The sequence below is a fragment of the Corvus kubaryi genome, unplaced genomic scaffold (assembly GCF_017639235.1).
Source record: "Corvus kubaryi isolate FWS band 111438036 unplaced genomic scaffold, C.kubaryi_AGA036_p1.0 split3-131, whole genome shotgun sequence".
NCBI lineage: Eukaryota > Metazoa > Chordata > Aves > Passeriformes > Corvidae > Corvus > Corvus kubaryi.
The window spans coordinates 6,909,968-6,926,782 of NW_024582083.1; the positions used below are offsets into that span (position 1 = coordinate 6,909,968).

The following is a 16,815-nucleotide window of genomic DNA, read 5'->3' on the forward strand; positions in this document are numbered from 1 at the left end:
CCCCCCCCCCCCCCCCCCCCCCCCCCCCCCCCCCCCCCCCAATGTTTATAAAAGAAAAATTACTTTCCTAAAAACATCTGTACATTGTTCAAAAAACTTTTCATGTTTTTATGCACATTATATATTCACAGTATCCAAGGCCTAACACGAAACACATAAAGTAACTTGAATAACAATGCATGTACGTTTTAAATCTGAACTTACATTAGCAATTATATACGAAGAAAATAGCAATTTTCTGCAGTTTTCTGCAAAACCCCAAAATTCTGCTTCTTCTCTCCCCTCTGTCCTATTGTCAGACACATGTAAGTCAAAATGCTTCCAATTACTAATTCAGACCAAAGAAAAAGATGTGCATAAACTGGCTTAGTGACATTTTATAAAAGTAATTTTTCAGGTTTCATGCTCCCCCCACACACATATGTGCAAATTTCTTCTTCTGGCACTAATCCACATACCAATTCTGACATGGAAAACAGTTGTAGGAAAAAGAAACTCTGAAATTATCTTACAGTGATCCCTTTAGTGGTCAAATGGTTCATGAAAATTATACTTTATGTAATATCACAAATGCACAAAATATGCTTTCCATATGATTGCAAAAACAGCAGCGCTCTGGAGCCAAGTGCATGACTTAATATTATAATAATGAGCCTACTTCAGTGTAGTGGATTTTAATAAGACTTTAATAATACTGGTATGAAGCCAAATTACATAATGTCCCAAAATATGAAACAAAGCTTTTGTAGAGAAAATAAAAGCTCATTGAAGTATAACCACATTAAAAAAAAAAAAAAACCAGCAAAAACAACAAAACAAACAACCACCAATGTTATCTAAACAAAGCCATTAGGCATATTTAATTTTTAAAAATCAAATTAGAGAAAAGGAACTCAAATCTATTCCCAGATCTCAAGATAAAATTAAAAAGGAAATTATTTTAGGCAACATTTATGAAGATGGAGGTACTATGTCAGCACTGGGAAACAAGCTAACACCATAATTACATCTTTTGGCACAGATATGGATATGGGTTGAGTATCTCCAATTTCTCTCAAAGGACAAAAAATGATTCAGATACCTTACAGGTGGAGTTTAAAACTGAGCTATGTTGATTATCTAGAAACAGCTTAGGCCAATAAAATTATTTTTTTCTACACGTGGAAGCAAACTCAGTGCAAGAGTCACAGAGGTAAAGAGCCAAATTATTTACTCCCTTAACCCCCTTCAGTTCTAGAGTCTTGGGGAAAACAAGGATTTGAAAGCACCTGTAAAGCATGGACAATTCTCAGAACAGCTTCCTCTCTCAACCCTCCCCAAGTATGGCAATGTCCGACAGCAATTAAAAGAAAAATCAGAATTTCATTTGTTGGGTAACAAGCAGAATGCCACACATTCTTAAGGCTGTAAACCCTTTTAAATATTAGTGTTATGCTAGTTGGAAGATTAGCATTTGCATGGATAACATTTTTTGTTCTCTATTAGGATCAACTTTAAAGATTCACATATCCAACAGAGAGATCAACATATATTAGCATATTCCAATGTACTACTGGTTACAAGTACCACTGTTAAACTGAGTCTAAACCTCTGCTGACAGCCCATCAGAGCATGTGGGGATGAATACAGGAAGAATCAGAACAGTTTTCTTTACATATATTGTTTCATCTACGTGTCTCCACTTTTTAAGCAGTTTTGATAAAGGCATAAAAAATTTTTAAGTAGATTTAGATTCCACATGACAAGATGAACTAAGGGGGACATTTTATGCCTTGGATTTCTTATAAGTCTACTTTAGCTACAGGAACCTTTAAAAAGTTGCAAGTAACTTCGAGATGAAAGGCATTAGCAGCTTTTTAGAAAAGTATAATCACACTCTTCTAAAGACATAATGAGACATAATTCACAGAAGCTTTTGACTTGGTCTGCTGTTAATTGAATCAAAGTCGATGATGATCTTGTTACACTTTGGCTTGAATTCCCTAAAAAAAAAAAGAAAAATACAGATACTAGTTAGTGAGTAGTTAAAACATTTTGCTTGCTTTAGTTCCAGCTAAATTTTTGAAGGAATAAAAAAATCCCAAAAAACACATCCTTGGATTCTCATAGTTTTCTTCTCTATGGGAGCCAATTATAGTGCACCACACTGAGAGAAACCCAGACAAGAAAGACTAAGACAAAAAGACACATGGGGTGGGTTACCCTGTACATTCTTCAGCTATTGGAGTTTATAAATCACCCAGGAGTCATAGGACTTTTAACAACTTAGCTGCAGGTGGTGGCATCCTGCTACCAGGTCTGGGAGTTTTGTTCATATATATTAATATTTCAAATATTTAAAAAATATATTTAAATATGTAGACACAGATATAGGAATCCAGAAAAATATTTAAATATACTGTATATGTATGCATATAAAAAAGATATTTGGAATACATTTTGATAATATTGATATTTTGATCAATTTTTTCCTGCCAAGTTTTTCTAAAACATTTCCAAGCTTTGTGTCAGCATATTAAAATATTTTTTGTGCAAGGGGAATAGATCACATTATGCCATACTGGGTAAAACCCAAACTAGTTAAGAGGGAATAATTAAAAAATTGTAACTTTAGAACTCAAAAATTAATACTGCCACAAAATGTTTCCTTTTATTATCATTAGAGCATCTGCTACAGCAATTAGCATGGAAGGTATATGGGGACTGAGCATATATTTTCCAGTCTTCCAGTAAACAAAAGATTATGCAAATAGTGTGGATTTAGTGCCTAATTAAGTTCTGCAGTTCAGTTCAAGAGATTCATTAAGTACCACCTACATCCTTAGCAATCGATACAAGGATAAGTAACAGTCAACACAGGAAAGTACATGCTGCTGACCACAGAAACTCTGAATGCTTTATTCAGAATAGCAATCTGAAAGGCAAGAAACATTTCTCACCCCGGAAAAGTTACAAGATCTGACTTGCAAGAGAATGATTTATGCTTCTTAGTCAAATAGTCTTAGTAGGCAGGAAATACACTGAAAGACTAAAACTGAATTTCAAGTACTGCTTTGTTTTTCCATGGATGTTTCTTAGCCCAGTAGGTATCTTTCATCCTAAAATTTTATCTGTCAGAATTGTTATGTTTGCAAATTTTTCAAAGTCTTTATATTAATATTGTAAAACTTTTTAGAGTTGCAAAGCCTCCCTGACTACATAATTAGCCTCACCCACAGCATGTTACTCCTAGCTGTTGAACAGATTGTCTTTAGGTATCTCTGTCAGTGTCTTTAAAAACCCCACCCTTGAAACATTTTTCAGATTATCATTACTTTAAGGCAAATATTCCAAGTTTTACCCTTTTCTCACAATAAAAGCTGACCAAAGAAGATGAACAGCTATATGTACCAAGAATTAATTACAGGTGGCTTGTTGGACACCTTCCCAAATTGACTGCAACAAAAAGATACTGAAGTTTCAATAAGGATGGAGTAATCCACAAAAACAATAACAACAAAAAGATCAGTTGGTTGTTTCAGTCCAACTCATGATCACAGGATAATTCAGGTTGCGAGGGACTTAAAGGTCATCTAGCCCAACCTCCTGCTCAAGGCAGGGTCAATGAGGATTATCCCGGGTACGATGTAACAAATACCACCCCCTTTGCAATTTCACTTGCATTCCAGGAACAAAATGAGTCATGCACCATTTTCTCATACAAACGTTGCGAAATTGAACTTTAACCATACACTAGACAAAAGAATGGTTCAACAGTCTGTCAGCCCAGTTCTTCTACAGAGCAATCCATCTACAAACGCTACAGAGGAATGAAATGCTACATGACTCAAAGAAGAAAAACATTTGCCCTAAAGTTGGTCTCTCTCACACCCCCCTTTTCTTCCATTCCACAGTAAAAATAAAGTTAATTCAAAGCTCTCTCACCTATATATAATACCTGCCAAATCAAACATCCGCCGTGCAGCTGTCATTTCTGTAGTGTCATGATACTTGTCGGACATGAAAATAACTTCCTTTATGCCTAAAGAAGTCACATGAAAAAATGTTGGAATTGCACTAAAAAAAATAGCAATGTCTGGTGCACAAAATCAGAAGAGGCAGCATTCATCCACATGCTCTACAACTCCTTGGTACACCTCTACTCATAAATGTATGCTGTGTAAAATTGCTGAGTGATCTTTGCCTAAATCACTTAGGCAGGGGAGAAATACAAAGGCTTCAGAAGAGAATTCACAAGTGTTTCACAGCTGATCAACATCTTCCTGTGTTTGCCAGACAGCATGAATAGCAATACATTGCAATTTAGAGCTGATCTAAGTGCATAAGGAAAAGGATGAGTGACTACATTGAGAACAAGCAGCCAATCTACCTTGAAGACCATTTGATTTTGATTCTGTAAGTAAGAGAATTGTATGAAGCACAAATGCAGAATACCATTATCTTTCCCTCTTCATCCCTCTTGATTTCAAACCATACTGAACCAAAATAAAGAAGCATTCTGTTTGCTGCTTTCTTCCTAGATTCCTGTGGCCATTAGTAGTGAGAGACACTTCCCAGAACAGCAATCCATGCTGGGACTGCATGACTTCACTCAATGAGCAAAATATATGCTACTTTAAGCAGAGATTTTTACAGAACTGAAGCCTGCTGTAGATACTGCCTAATCTCAAAAAAGGAGACACATTTAGGCCAGCACACTTGCTGCAGTGGCACAGATTTATAATAATTGTAATGAAAGACATAATTAAAGGAGGATCATAGAAATCTTATGGCATTTATGAGCAAAGATATTTTAAAATCTTCAAATATCTACCATGCATCACATTCAAATTAAACTTTCATGTATATACTCCCAACAGACCTTTTTTCATGCAGAAGTTTATTTCTTTCTGCCCTACTCTATTCAATGTGCCAGAGCACAGTAAAATTGACAGTAATTATATGCAAAGCCTGTGTTGTTCTTTGGCAGCTCCTGGTCGAAGAAGTTGCAAACCTAAATTAGAAGCACGTTTAGAGTCACAGTAGATGCAATTAGCACTGGAAAAATTTGGCACCATTCAGATGCAAAAACCCCCCCAAGTAGCATCTTATGAAGTTGACAGTGCAATTAATTTAGATCTAACATCAGCAATTTAACATCAAATACATCTATTAGAAGATACCAATGAGCAGGCAGGACTGCAACCCTGAAAAAGCAAGCTGGCACTACTGCTTACCTGCCTGGATGATGAGCTTTGCACATTCATTACATGGAAATAAGGCAACATACATGCTGCAGCCTTTCACGTCAGCTGAGTTTTTGTTCATGATGGCATTCAATTCGGCATGGCACACTGATTAAACAAGGGAAGAAACTATTCATAATACTGATCATTGAAATAAATCGGTCAAACTAAAATTAAAGTGTTACAATATAACTGCTTACATCTTTTCAAAGGCAAATAGCTAGCACAGCTTATCATAAAGGGCAGAGAAGGAAATAAAAGCAGAAATACCAAGATCGATGAAGGTCAATTGTTCTGACCAGGCTGCCGATTAGTAATGATATCATTAAGTGCATTAGCACTGCCATTTGCTAACACCTATTGCAGGCAACAAAGCTGTAGGCTGTGGGCCAAGCCATTGCAACCACCCTTAGTGAAGCAATATCTCACAGCTTCACAACTCTCTGGAGTATCTAATTGCCAGTATAAAACAGCTCATTTATGTGTTTACATGCACAGATAGGAACAGTCTGATGGTTGTAAGAGCGCGCTGTGCGCTCTGAAAGGCAGCAGAATCGCCAAGTAAAACCGAGCAGCTCTGTCCTCTGGGCCTCAGAACAGCTCAGCACTGCTGCAGGATTCTCCCACCCCCAGAATACACAAGACACACTTGGCCATAAAAACGTCCAGCTCTAATATTAAAGTGACTTTACTGCTCATTAAAAGGTGCCAGACTTCCCAAGCAGAAAAACAAAGTCCTGTATTTCTCCATGGATTTGAGATAGGCCAGGTAGCAACAGACCATCCTGCCTTATTCCACCATAACACAGTAGCTCTTTCTGGACAGACAGCACCTTAGGGTTTCAGTGCTTATAAGGTACACATCAGCAGATTATCTAGAGTGTTACCAACACAGCTGAGAAGAGTGCAGTTTCTGTGTCATCCACAATGGAGCTCTGAAAAAAACATTAGCATCTCCACGAGAACTTCCTGTTTACTCCTAGGAATAACAGCAAGTTGCATAATTTATATACCTACCTACTAAGAAACTGCCTGCTGCCCTGACTTCTTAAACAGATGCTGAAGTGTGGTGTGGGTTTGAGATCATTTAGAGACCTGCATGTGCAGACAGCATTAAGAGTTTTTCCACTGCTTGTTTTGAAGAACAGATTTTTTTAAAAAGTCCTTTTCTTCTCCCTTGTGCCCATGTGAAAATTAAAACAGACCAAGTTTCACAGCACAACTTCATAGCAAACTTGGTGCTGTATGCTGACCTCTGTGTGAATGATCTCACCACAGAAATAACTGAGTGCAGTACCTTCAACACGCAGGAATCATTGCTGAATGGAAATGTTTTCCGTATGCACTAAATGTCTACATGGAATTTTCTATATAACAGCTAATGCACTACAAATTTACAGCCTACCTTACAGCACACAAACTTTCCCATGCAGACAAGTCACAAGGGACCAAACACTTACAAAAAAAAGCTCAGTATTGGCTTCTACCATGCCCATGTTACGCTGTCCACATACGTTCTCATAACCAGTAAAGCCAGAAACCAACACAAAAAATAGGAAATTGAAAAAGAAAAAAACAACCAAGAGCCAAGAACCATCACATTAAGGCTTCTTTTACTATTATTACTGTTTCTATTGCAACTGTTATTGGGTCCCACTGTATTTTAAACATATGCCATTAAGTGTGTGAGAGATGCAATTATATGAACGTATTCATTTAGAAAATCCAGAAAATATGTTGAACTCCAAGTACATTCCTAAGTTGCATCAATCTTATAAAGCCTTTACAGTAAATAGTCAGAGAATTATTTTTCCGGGGTTACAGAGGATTGAGTGAAAGAGTGACATTATTTCCACAACTGGAACTAGGGGTTATGTCAACAGGACAGAAACATCACTCTTAAGTTTCTTTGAACAATATATTTATGTTCTAGGCAGCAGTTTAAAATATGGAAGGCCTCCAGAAAGAAGGATGTTTTCAAAGGCTCCCAAAACTAAAAAAGAAACAAAATTCATTCCTTTAATAAATATTTTTCCTTCACTAAAACTCAGAAATCTTCAGCCATAAAATCAGACGAGTTTCATTACTAGTATTGCAACAAGTTTCCTTCCTGCACTAATGAGAGAAAAAGGTTCTTTTGGCAGACTTCTACAAACTTTCAACAAAAAACCTCTTCCCAAGCAAAAACAAGATCAGGCCAAAAATAACTTATAGAAGATAATCAGCTGGAGCAAGGGAAAAACATAAATTTTGCCTCCTGACCATTTTCACACAATCTGAAGTTGAGAAAAATTACAACTCTCTCATGTGGACAGAAGACACAGCGACAGCAGTAAGAAACAGAGACTAATCATTCGAAGACAAAAAGTACTTAAGTCTCCAACAAACCCAGCAGATTTCCACTTTAAATAGAAAAGGAGGTATGTTTTTCATGTGTGCAGTAGCCTAACCAAGTATTTCTTACTGAGTTTACTGCAGAAAGTAGTACAGGACCAGAACCCTGCCCTGATTCCAGAAGTCATTATTTTCCATCCAATATTACTTTTTTTAGTCTACTGGGCTATTAAATACCAAACCACTTTGTCTCAGTTGCTGTGATTTGGGAGTATATTCTGGGGAACAATCATTACATGTGCCTTTGTTTTCATATGTCTCCCTTGACATCTGCTACTTATCAAGGGATATTATGCCAGATGGTCCTTAAGAAGGTACTGGCATCAGACAAGTATTTTTAGGCTTTGTCCCATCACTCTTAATTCCCTCTTACTCATATTCACCTCTCTCTCACAAACAGGCATTGACTAGGTAAGATAGGTCTATTGTCCCCAGATTTTTCTTATAGACCTCCCCAGCTTTTCTGAGAGACAGAAAACAAATCCAGAAGTCCAAAATTCCTCTTGTTCTGACTCTAGTTTACATTTGGCATGTAATGAAGTTTTCTAATCTGTTAAGAGCTCCTGCTAATAGTTACAAATTGTTCTCTCTGAGATAGTAAGAAGCTAACTTAAAATAACCTTTCACAGGTGCACAGTATTCAGAACTCTGAAAACTGTATCTTTAGGTAGACTAGTAAAACTAAGAATTTTTACAATACCCTATGAGGGGCTCCAGAGATTTGGGTTTTTAAAAAAAAATATTCACATATAGCCAACATAATATCAAGTCCACAACACTGGTTTCCATTCTGGAAAAGCAGCTTGAAAAGTATTCTCAAAAGGTTTCATTAGCTGAAGAAATAACCATGCAACGAGAAGTTAAGTGTGTGCTCTGACATTCCCACCAGCTGCTACTATGTTCATGGGGAGGAAGGGGGGGGGGGGGAAAGAAAAAAGCCAATGAATGACTGCTTCATTACTGGTAGTATTAATTGCTAGTGTTTCTATCTGTTCTCATTGCAGGCTAGTTTGTGTTGCCTAGCTGAGGTAGTATTCATCCTTAAGCTCACCTGTAAATAAGAGGCCCCTGCTCACCCTATAAATGGTAAATTTTCAGGATTGAACACTTAACATGAGCATGTTCCCAGTGGGTTGCAGAGTCAGAAGTACTCTTCCCACATACTAAATGTGTTCTGACTAGCAATTTTATAAGAACCACAAGACTAGTCAAAGTGTTTAATACTGTTTAAAGGCTTACATGCTTGATGAAGAGCATGCTAGGGACCACCATAACGCTAAAGACCCTTTAAAGAAGCAATCAGAGGAAGGGTTAAGGAGAATGACTTTTTAATGCTATTAATTACTAATTGAGCCAGACTAGGAATTTTGTTATCCTTACTTGCTGGAACTCTGACACTGAACACAGCAAGAATCATAGAAGGTATCAAAACATTAATTTAAAGAATAGAGTCTGGAGTGACAACCACTGGGGACAGTGGTTGATGGATCTGGAATTTGTAGAATGACGTCTATTTTTTGTCAACCTTTTTGAAAGCATAAGGATGGTTGCTGGTCGCTCCATTAAGGGCAGGCAGGACACTGATGCTGGGCTGGCAGTGCCCTCAGCCCTCCCTGCTGTTGTCTCTCTCACTCTGTGTGCTAGAGAGGAGCAGCTGCTGTGGTCAGGGCACAGAGGCCAGGATACCAGCACCAGATTTGTTGGGAGCCCAAGCTTCTTCAGACTACAGTAAGAAAAATGGAAGCCCAGCCTCACTGCTTTCCTCCATGAATAACAAGAACCGGGAAGTGAAGATGGGAACCACTCAGCCCATTTATGAACATCACAAAACTTGCTGTGGTCAGACCAGAGAAGCCCCTCTCAAAACCTGAGCAGCATTAGCTAACCCACCCTATTTCACAGTTTCTCCCATCCTGCTCCAAGTTGGTTCTACTCCTAACAGAACACAGAGGTGTTTCTTAGTGGGCAAGTAGAACAAGAGGAATCGTTTCTAAATCTCCAAACTTTCTACAGATTTGATGTATGACACCAGAACTGGACAAAAATCCATGCAGGACAAGAGTGAGTGGCTGTAAGTGGAGACCATCTCCTAGATACCCTTCCCAGCTAATGCATCATCTTTGCCAGTTGGAGAGAGAGCATCACACTTCTTCAGAGTGCCTTATCAAATTTTGTGCTGTCAAAATAACAGCTTCTATAAAACTAACATTTGCCTGAATATTGTTGAGTGTTCATTTCTCTGAAAAATTGACAAAAAAGCTCATAATCCTAACACAAGGAAACATTGATAACAGTTTGTTTCATTTTACACAGCAGGTACTGTTCAATTAGAGCATACTTTTTGCCACAGCACATATTTTATCATATCTGAACCTGTATAAATATTTGTAAGCATATTTACTCAATATTTTCTGTATTGCTCAGAGGTTTCTAAATTTGCCAGTCATTTTAATTTAAAACTCTTAATTAGAGACTGGTTGTCAAATGGATGTTCTTAGATTACAGTGGAGACAGAGGGCATAACAGGAGCACAGCAACTAGAATTAGTTGTTAGATTTGTGTTAAGAGGAGAAAAATGTAGTATTTTAAATGACTGGTGAGAGGAAACTGAGCATCAACAAATACTTGGATTCACCTAACAGAAACAGAGGGCACACTTTTGACTCTGAAAGACAGAATTTTGCCTAATTATTATGACGCTTCTGCACATAGTACTGAACACAATGCTTCACGAAGAGCTTTTAGTAACATCTTAGTAAATGTTTAATAACATCTCAGTAAAACTGGCCTTCCATTTCTCTCATGTGCACAGACACATCCCTGCTGCTGTCACTGACTGGCAGCCTGGAGCCAGTTCCAACATAATGACAAAATCCTGATTTTGTGCTGTGAAAAATGGCATTCTGCAAAACACCCTGAGCTTTCTGACATAACTAGGCTATACTGTTCAAATATACACTAAAACTAGAAGGAAGAGCCTTTATCCACTTCAAGAGTCTCATAAGGAATGCACTGTATCAATACAGGTGATGCATGTCACTATTCCTGTAATATCCAAATGCCTTGCGAATGTTTGCATCCTCTAAGGTAAGGTGAACATTACCTACCACATTTTGACGCCTTCTCCCAGTAGCAGCTCAGGTTACACCTGGATTTCTTAATCAAGCACAACCCTGCCCCTAACAGTGAGCTGAGCAGAACTCACTCTTGAGGGTGTGAGATAGATATATACAGTATATTGCAGCAGACGTAGATAACCAAGACAGTGGTGAATTTCAAACCAACAAGTTTCAAGATACAGCAAAATTCAAGAGTGACAGGACTTGTTTAACCTTACAACAGAAGTTCAAAAGGTAACTGCTATCAGTAAGTGCACAGAGAAGGAGGAAGGGTTAACCACAGTGAATAAGAAAAGCTGAAAGAACAATGCTGGCACACACAAGAACCTATAAACTAAACACAGATAAATTTAGGGTGGAAATTGGAAGATTTTTAGCAATGAAACAGTGAACCTGCTCAGAGCTGTGGGGTCAATACATCCATCAGTTCTGCTGGAGCTCAATAAATTTGTTACAGGATCACCTAACATCCTTCTGCAAAGATTGCCTCTGGGTCCAATCCCCTACTATGTCTATGCTGCTAAACACAGACAGGGCCAGGGACTGGCCCCTGGCCCTGAGGCCAACTGGCACAGACTGGCTCATGTCCTTCTTAGGAGTCCCATCAGCAATACACTGCCCTTGGCCCTGGGTTTCCTCAAGATCCACGTCTCAAGAGTCCCAGGAGACTACAGTTATTTTGTATGTCTCAGTTCAAAGGGCATAAAGAAGTGAGAATGCTTTTATGCAGCCCACCAGAGAGAGATTTTCAGAGCATGAAACAGAGTATGTGTTGCACATCTGCCAGTGTGGCCTGAGGGAAGGAAGAGGGTTAAGCATACCATCTCAGCAGGCTTTGCATTATAAGCCTATACCTGATGACTGTTTTCTTGCAGTCTTTTTTCCACCCTGCCCTCCAGAGCATCATTGGAAGAGCAGTACTGAAGCTTTCATCTGAAGGAAGCTAGCCAGAGTGGTGCAAAACAGATGGGAAGTGAGCTAAGTGTTTATGCCTAACCCACAACAATACCCAAGACCAGGTGGTCAGCACTCAGATCTAACCCCAGCCCTTTTCTATAGCGCTGCAGATGCATGAAGTAGCTCCAGAAGACATCTCCCAGCTTAGTGTGGTGGTACATGCACAATTACCATCAGCTTTATCTAATTCTTCAAGCTACATTGCAGTGATGAAAGTGCCATCATTCCCATAATTAGCTAATGGAGTACATAGTAAGATTGTACCATCTCTGAACAAGCCAGTTAGGAAAATGCAAGGATAAGAAGTTCAATTTACACAAATGTCGTGATGATTAGCAAAAGGAGAAAGGAAAAATGACAGTTTAATGAGATTTTAGCAGCAATTCTATGTGTCTCTGCATCTACCAGAATTTTTTTAAGCAGAAGATTTTTTTTATATATATACTTGTCTGGTCTGTCAACTGTGCTATCAAGATTAATAAGAAATTGCTAGAGTTTAAATGATCTGTGAATTACAAAATAGGTTGTTTATTCATCACAGCAGATACTTTGTGTTACAAAGTTGTGATTTTTTTAATGAGGTGAAGACTAAGATAATGGGGGAAAGGGCAGTTGTTAGACCAACTCCTGGAAATCAACTCAGCACTCCAAGCTGTTACTAGTTAGCTCATTTTTTAAACATCACATGCTCCACATCTTCTGCAGTCAGAGTTAACAAAAAGAAAAAATTTCTCACATCATCTTGTACAAAGATTCCTCACAGCACTTTTAGTTTAAATTGGTCAGCTTAGATTTGAGAGCCTGGAACATGCTCAGATGCCAGACACTACCCATACTGATTTTAGTTCAGAACTGAGACCTTACAGCAGCATAAAAATTCAACCAAAATCAATATTCTGTTTTCAGTGCTTTATATTTAATCAATGGACTAACACTTGTTTCCTCACCTATAAATAAAGAGCAGTCATAACTAAGTTGTACCATTATGGTCACAGCACTACATGTAAAACCAGTGGTTTAGAGCAGACTTCAAATTCAGCAGGGGCAGACTTCAAATTTGGCCCTATACTACAAAAAATAATATGAAATGGTCTCGAGCTTAAGAGTTACCATTAGAGGTTTTATAATAAATTGGTGAAGTGAACAAGGACAAAGTACTGGGGTTTTAAGAAGTCAAAAATATCAAACTGATGAATTATGTGCTGAGCCACTGCATATAATCTTTCACTTCAATGCTATAGAAAACCAGAAAATGGTTTTTAGAGAGAGCTCTGAGTGAACTCAGGCTATGTCAAAACTCATGCAAGTTTAATTTCTCTATCACACCAACTGTTAAAGTTACAAGTAAGAAACAGAATTAGTAGGCAGGGCTAAATACTGGTCACTGGAAAAGAGTCAGAGCAGTATTTCTCTGCAAAAGGTGAACTCTGGTGCTGACTTTCCCCCACCCAAGCAGGGAGAAGGGAAAATTTCTCAAGGCTCTTGTTCTCCCTTTTGTGCTTCTCCTCCTTGTCATTCCTCAGCTCAGGACAGGCTGAGATGCAGCACAGGATGAAGAAGTTCCTAATACCTGTTTTTCCTGTGCCCATGGCTTCTGCTGCACTGGTCTCACACACACAGGTGCAGCAGGAGCTGGAGTGGGGACAGAAAGACGAAGGGGGACTTAAGGCAGCACGGGGACTGGATGGTCTCTTACCCGTCCTACCCAAGGTTTCTTCCCCGCATCAGCCACTGCAGGCCACACGGCAGCTCTCAACCCCATTCCCACGCACGGCAGACAGCAGTCGTGGCATGCAGCCTGAGGCAGCCCAGTGTCCTTGGCTCCTGGAAATCACACCTGATCCAGAGGAGCAAGTGCACAGCCCTGCTGATAGGTCCACAAAATTTCACGGAAGGCCCTTCAAAGCACATTTACAGAAGGCCAAACTATGCCTACTGCAAAGACAAAGGCAAGATCCAAAGCAGCACTCAACCACATTTACCATGAAACCATCCTTGCTCTTCATTTCTTTTGTTCATTTAGTAAATGTGAATCAAATCAAACGCTGAAATAAACAGTGAAAGTCACCTCACTGCACACAGACACCTAAGACAAATATTCAGCTTCCTCATAGCATGTATAACCTATGCCATCAACACCTGAAATGGAAATTTCCCACAACCACTGGAGTTTACAATTTTAATACCTGTATTTTAGACCCAATTACTTGTTTTGCATATACACACTCTGTAATTTCTGTGGAGACGAACACACAGAAGCAGCAATCATTTGCACACACTGCAACTGTGTGCTAATGAGCTGCTTTATATTTACAAGCTTTCCCTACCCAATCCAAAATGGCTAATATGTATGAACCCATTTCACCAGGAAGTCAGTCCTTCAAAAAGACTGTGATTTTTCTCCTGTTGTACCACATATGGGCACACTAACAATATCAAGTGAGTGGAAGAAAAACTGATCAATACTTTACCAGCTGAACTTTCACATATACAGACATGACAAGTCTAACCTGTCAACCTCAAGAAGCCTTACCATAAGGATATTTTGTGTCTAGTCTATTTGCTCCTGTTCTTGTCCAGGGTAGTACATCATCACTGCAACCATTAGGCATCCCATTGTAGCCAATTCCAACAATCTTGTTTTCTGAATTTACAATGCAGGCACCAACCTAAATAAAATCAGATTTATATAGCACCAACAGAATGCAAAACAATATGTTAACAATAAAGATGAGACATGAATAGTCAGTCCTACAGTTTTCATTTAAGAGATACAAGCTTCACTTAATATATTAAATCACACCATCTAGTGAGCAAGGCTACAATTGTACCTAACTGGTGGGGCTTTGAAATAAATCAGGGCAGATGTAACTCTGCTACTCCTTTGGTCATGCTGTTCCCATCCCAGCCTGCCAGCACTGTTTCTTGACTGCTTATGAAATGAACCTAGTTCAGGGAGCAGAAACAGCACTGAACGAACCCTAGTAAACACGTCAGTTCAACTCCCCAAAACAGCTTTTCCAGCAACAGTATGAGCAACAGGAGCAAAAGAAAAGTTATGAAAGATGTAACAGAAATACAAGTGTTGGCTTGCTTATGCAGGCCTCACAGGCCTTTGTGGCTTGTTTACACAAACACGCACTAAAATTCCAAACCTTTTAACTCCCACCCTTTTTTGCTTCAACCCAAGTCTACAAAGGGACTCCTCTTAAAGAATGATGAAGTGTCCCTTTTTTTATGTTTTCTGCCCATATTATTTATTGAAATGGCAATAGTACTAATTTTAATTCACAAATGTGTTTAATCAACCTGCCCTTGGGTAACAAAAATTTAGCCCCAAGTGAATAACCTTCAGAGAGCTAAGGGCTGTAATGTACCGAAGGCAGCAAGTAAGTGAAAAGATTGTTTTTCTGGGATTTGCTTCCTGATTTTTTTCACACAAAGGAAATCTAACAGGATGAGTGGATCCTGCAGAATAGCATTTCAGGAGCTGTATCAATCACCTGAAATCAATATTGAACAATATTGAACAGAGGCACATGGAAGATGTGAAAAATGGGAACTGACAGTGAAGCATAGGGAAGAGGGGATCCTGAGGGAGGAAACAAACTAGAAGAAAACTCCAGTCAACCCAATAACAACCAAACAAATACTCTTACAGGTGAGGAAAAGAAACTTGTAAAATGCTGTGTCTTAAAAAACTACAACCTAAAACTTCCAGCAGTTTTATCCTCCTCTAAAAGTGACATTTACTGAAAAAAGGAGACAAAATGCATGTGTTATTTTAACTTCCAGATGAAAAGATGATTTATAAAACTCCAAGCTACAAATGTACACAGAATTATACACATGAAGTCAGGCCCAATAAGAGAATTTCTGTAACAGAAGGTGCTGACTACGTTAAAAACTGAATAGCTATACACTGAAATAACTTTTATTAAGAAATCCCTGGAAGTGCTAGGTGTACATCTGATGTGATATGCAATATAGATTAGGTTATCTTTTTATTATATGTTGCCTTCTTACCTGAGAGCTTGGATCCTTGCTTCTTTGTGCTGACAGAAAAGCTACTGCCATAAAATATTCAGGCCATTCCAAATAATCCTCTCTTTTTTTGCAGGATGCTTCACTGCTGAAACTATAGTTTATAGACAAAAACAGCCATCAGCAAACATCACAGACCTAGAGTTACTACAAACTGTATTATTTTAATGTGCACAGTTTAAAGTAACAGTAATGTACACAGTTTAAAGTAACCAGGATCAGAATGTGGCTAAGACCACACATTCACTAATATTTTGACAGTAAAACCATCAGTATTATGTGTTTTCCAGGAACTTATACATGCAACATTTCCTTTCAAGGAAAAGGCATCCAAGCGAGGTTGCAAATTTCATTTTTAGATAAGAAGGCTGAGATATTCAAAGCAGTGAGCAATTCAAAGACAGAGCAATTTGTCCTTTATAGATAACACCTTGTATATTTCTAAGGTTGAGGTATATCATGTACTGGCATTCTTCTCACCCAAACAACATAATCTTTTTTATGATGACTGTGATAACTGCCAGCTTCTAATCTAAGTTATTTTGTAGTTCTGCCTATGACAAGTGCTCAGTAGCTTCCTATTTGGTAACTTCCTCTGCAGGCATTAATTTCTGACTATACGGTTATCACTACAAGTTTACCTCTCGTTACAACATTTACCACCAAAGATCTGAGGCCATTCCAACAGTTCCCTGCCAATTTTCTCTTGACATCAGGTCTTATGAAAGCCTTCTGAAAACTGACAGGAGATGGGTTCAAGAACTTTTCCTTTAGATAGAATGGATAAAAGTGCCACAAAAGGTTGCTTCTTTCCCTGCCCTGAAGGGTATATTTGAGGGAAGGAGAAAGGAAAAAAAGGTGATATATCATTTTCTCTTGCCTGCTTATGGGTGAAAGCCTGCTCAGACCAGGTAAGACACAACAGGGGAATTTCTGTGCTTTTCAGCTCAAAGCAAAGGAAGGCAGACATCTCTCTCTCCACACATATATTTAAGCCTTGAAAATTTCAAACAAAAGATCAAATTGAAAGAAATTTCCCCAAATTCTCTCACCTATCATTGCTACAACTTGAAAAC

The 16,815-nt window shown here is 38.5% G+C and overlaps 1 protein-coding gene across 6 annotated transcripts in view; it reads right to left on the reverse strand.

Moving 5' to 3' along the window:
- Positions 1-668: 668 nt before the first annotated feature.
- DCTD (dCMP deaminase) overlaps positions 669-16,815 on the reverse strand; it is a 58,036-nt gene continuing 41,889 nt past the window's right edge. For all 6 annotated transcript variants that reach the window (XM_042014930.1, XM_042014929.1, XM_042014935.1 and 3 more), the window contains 5 exons: positions 15,722-15,833; positions 14,229-14,364; positions 5,217-5,333; positions 3,925-4,021; positions 669-1,982 (listed from right to left, as the gene is read on the reverse strand). In XM_042014930.1, the coding sequence (XP_041870864.1) occupies positions 1,904-1,982; positions 3,925-4,021; positions 5,217-5,333; positions 14,229-14,364; positions 15,722-15,833 (541 nt within the window). In that variant the 3' untranslated portion in view covers positions 669-1,903. The remainder of the gene's footprint in view (positions 1,983-3,924; positions 4,022-5,216; positions 5,334-14,228; positions 14,365-15,721; positions 15,834-16,815) is intronic.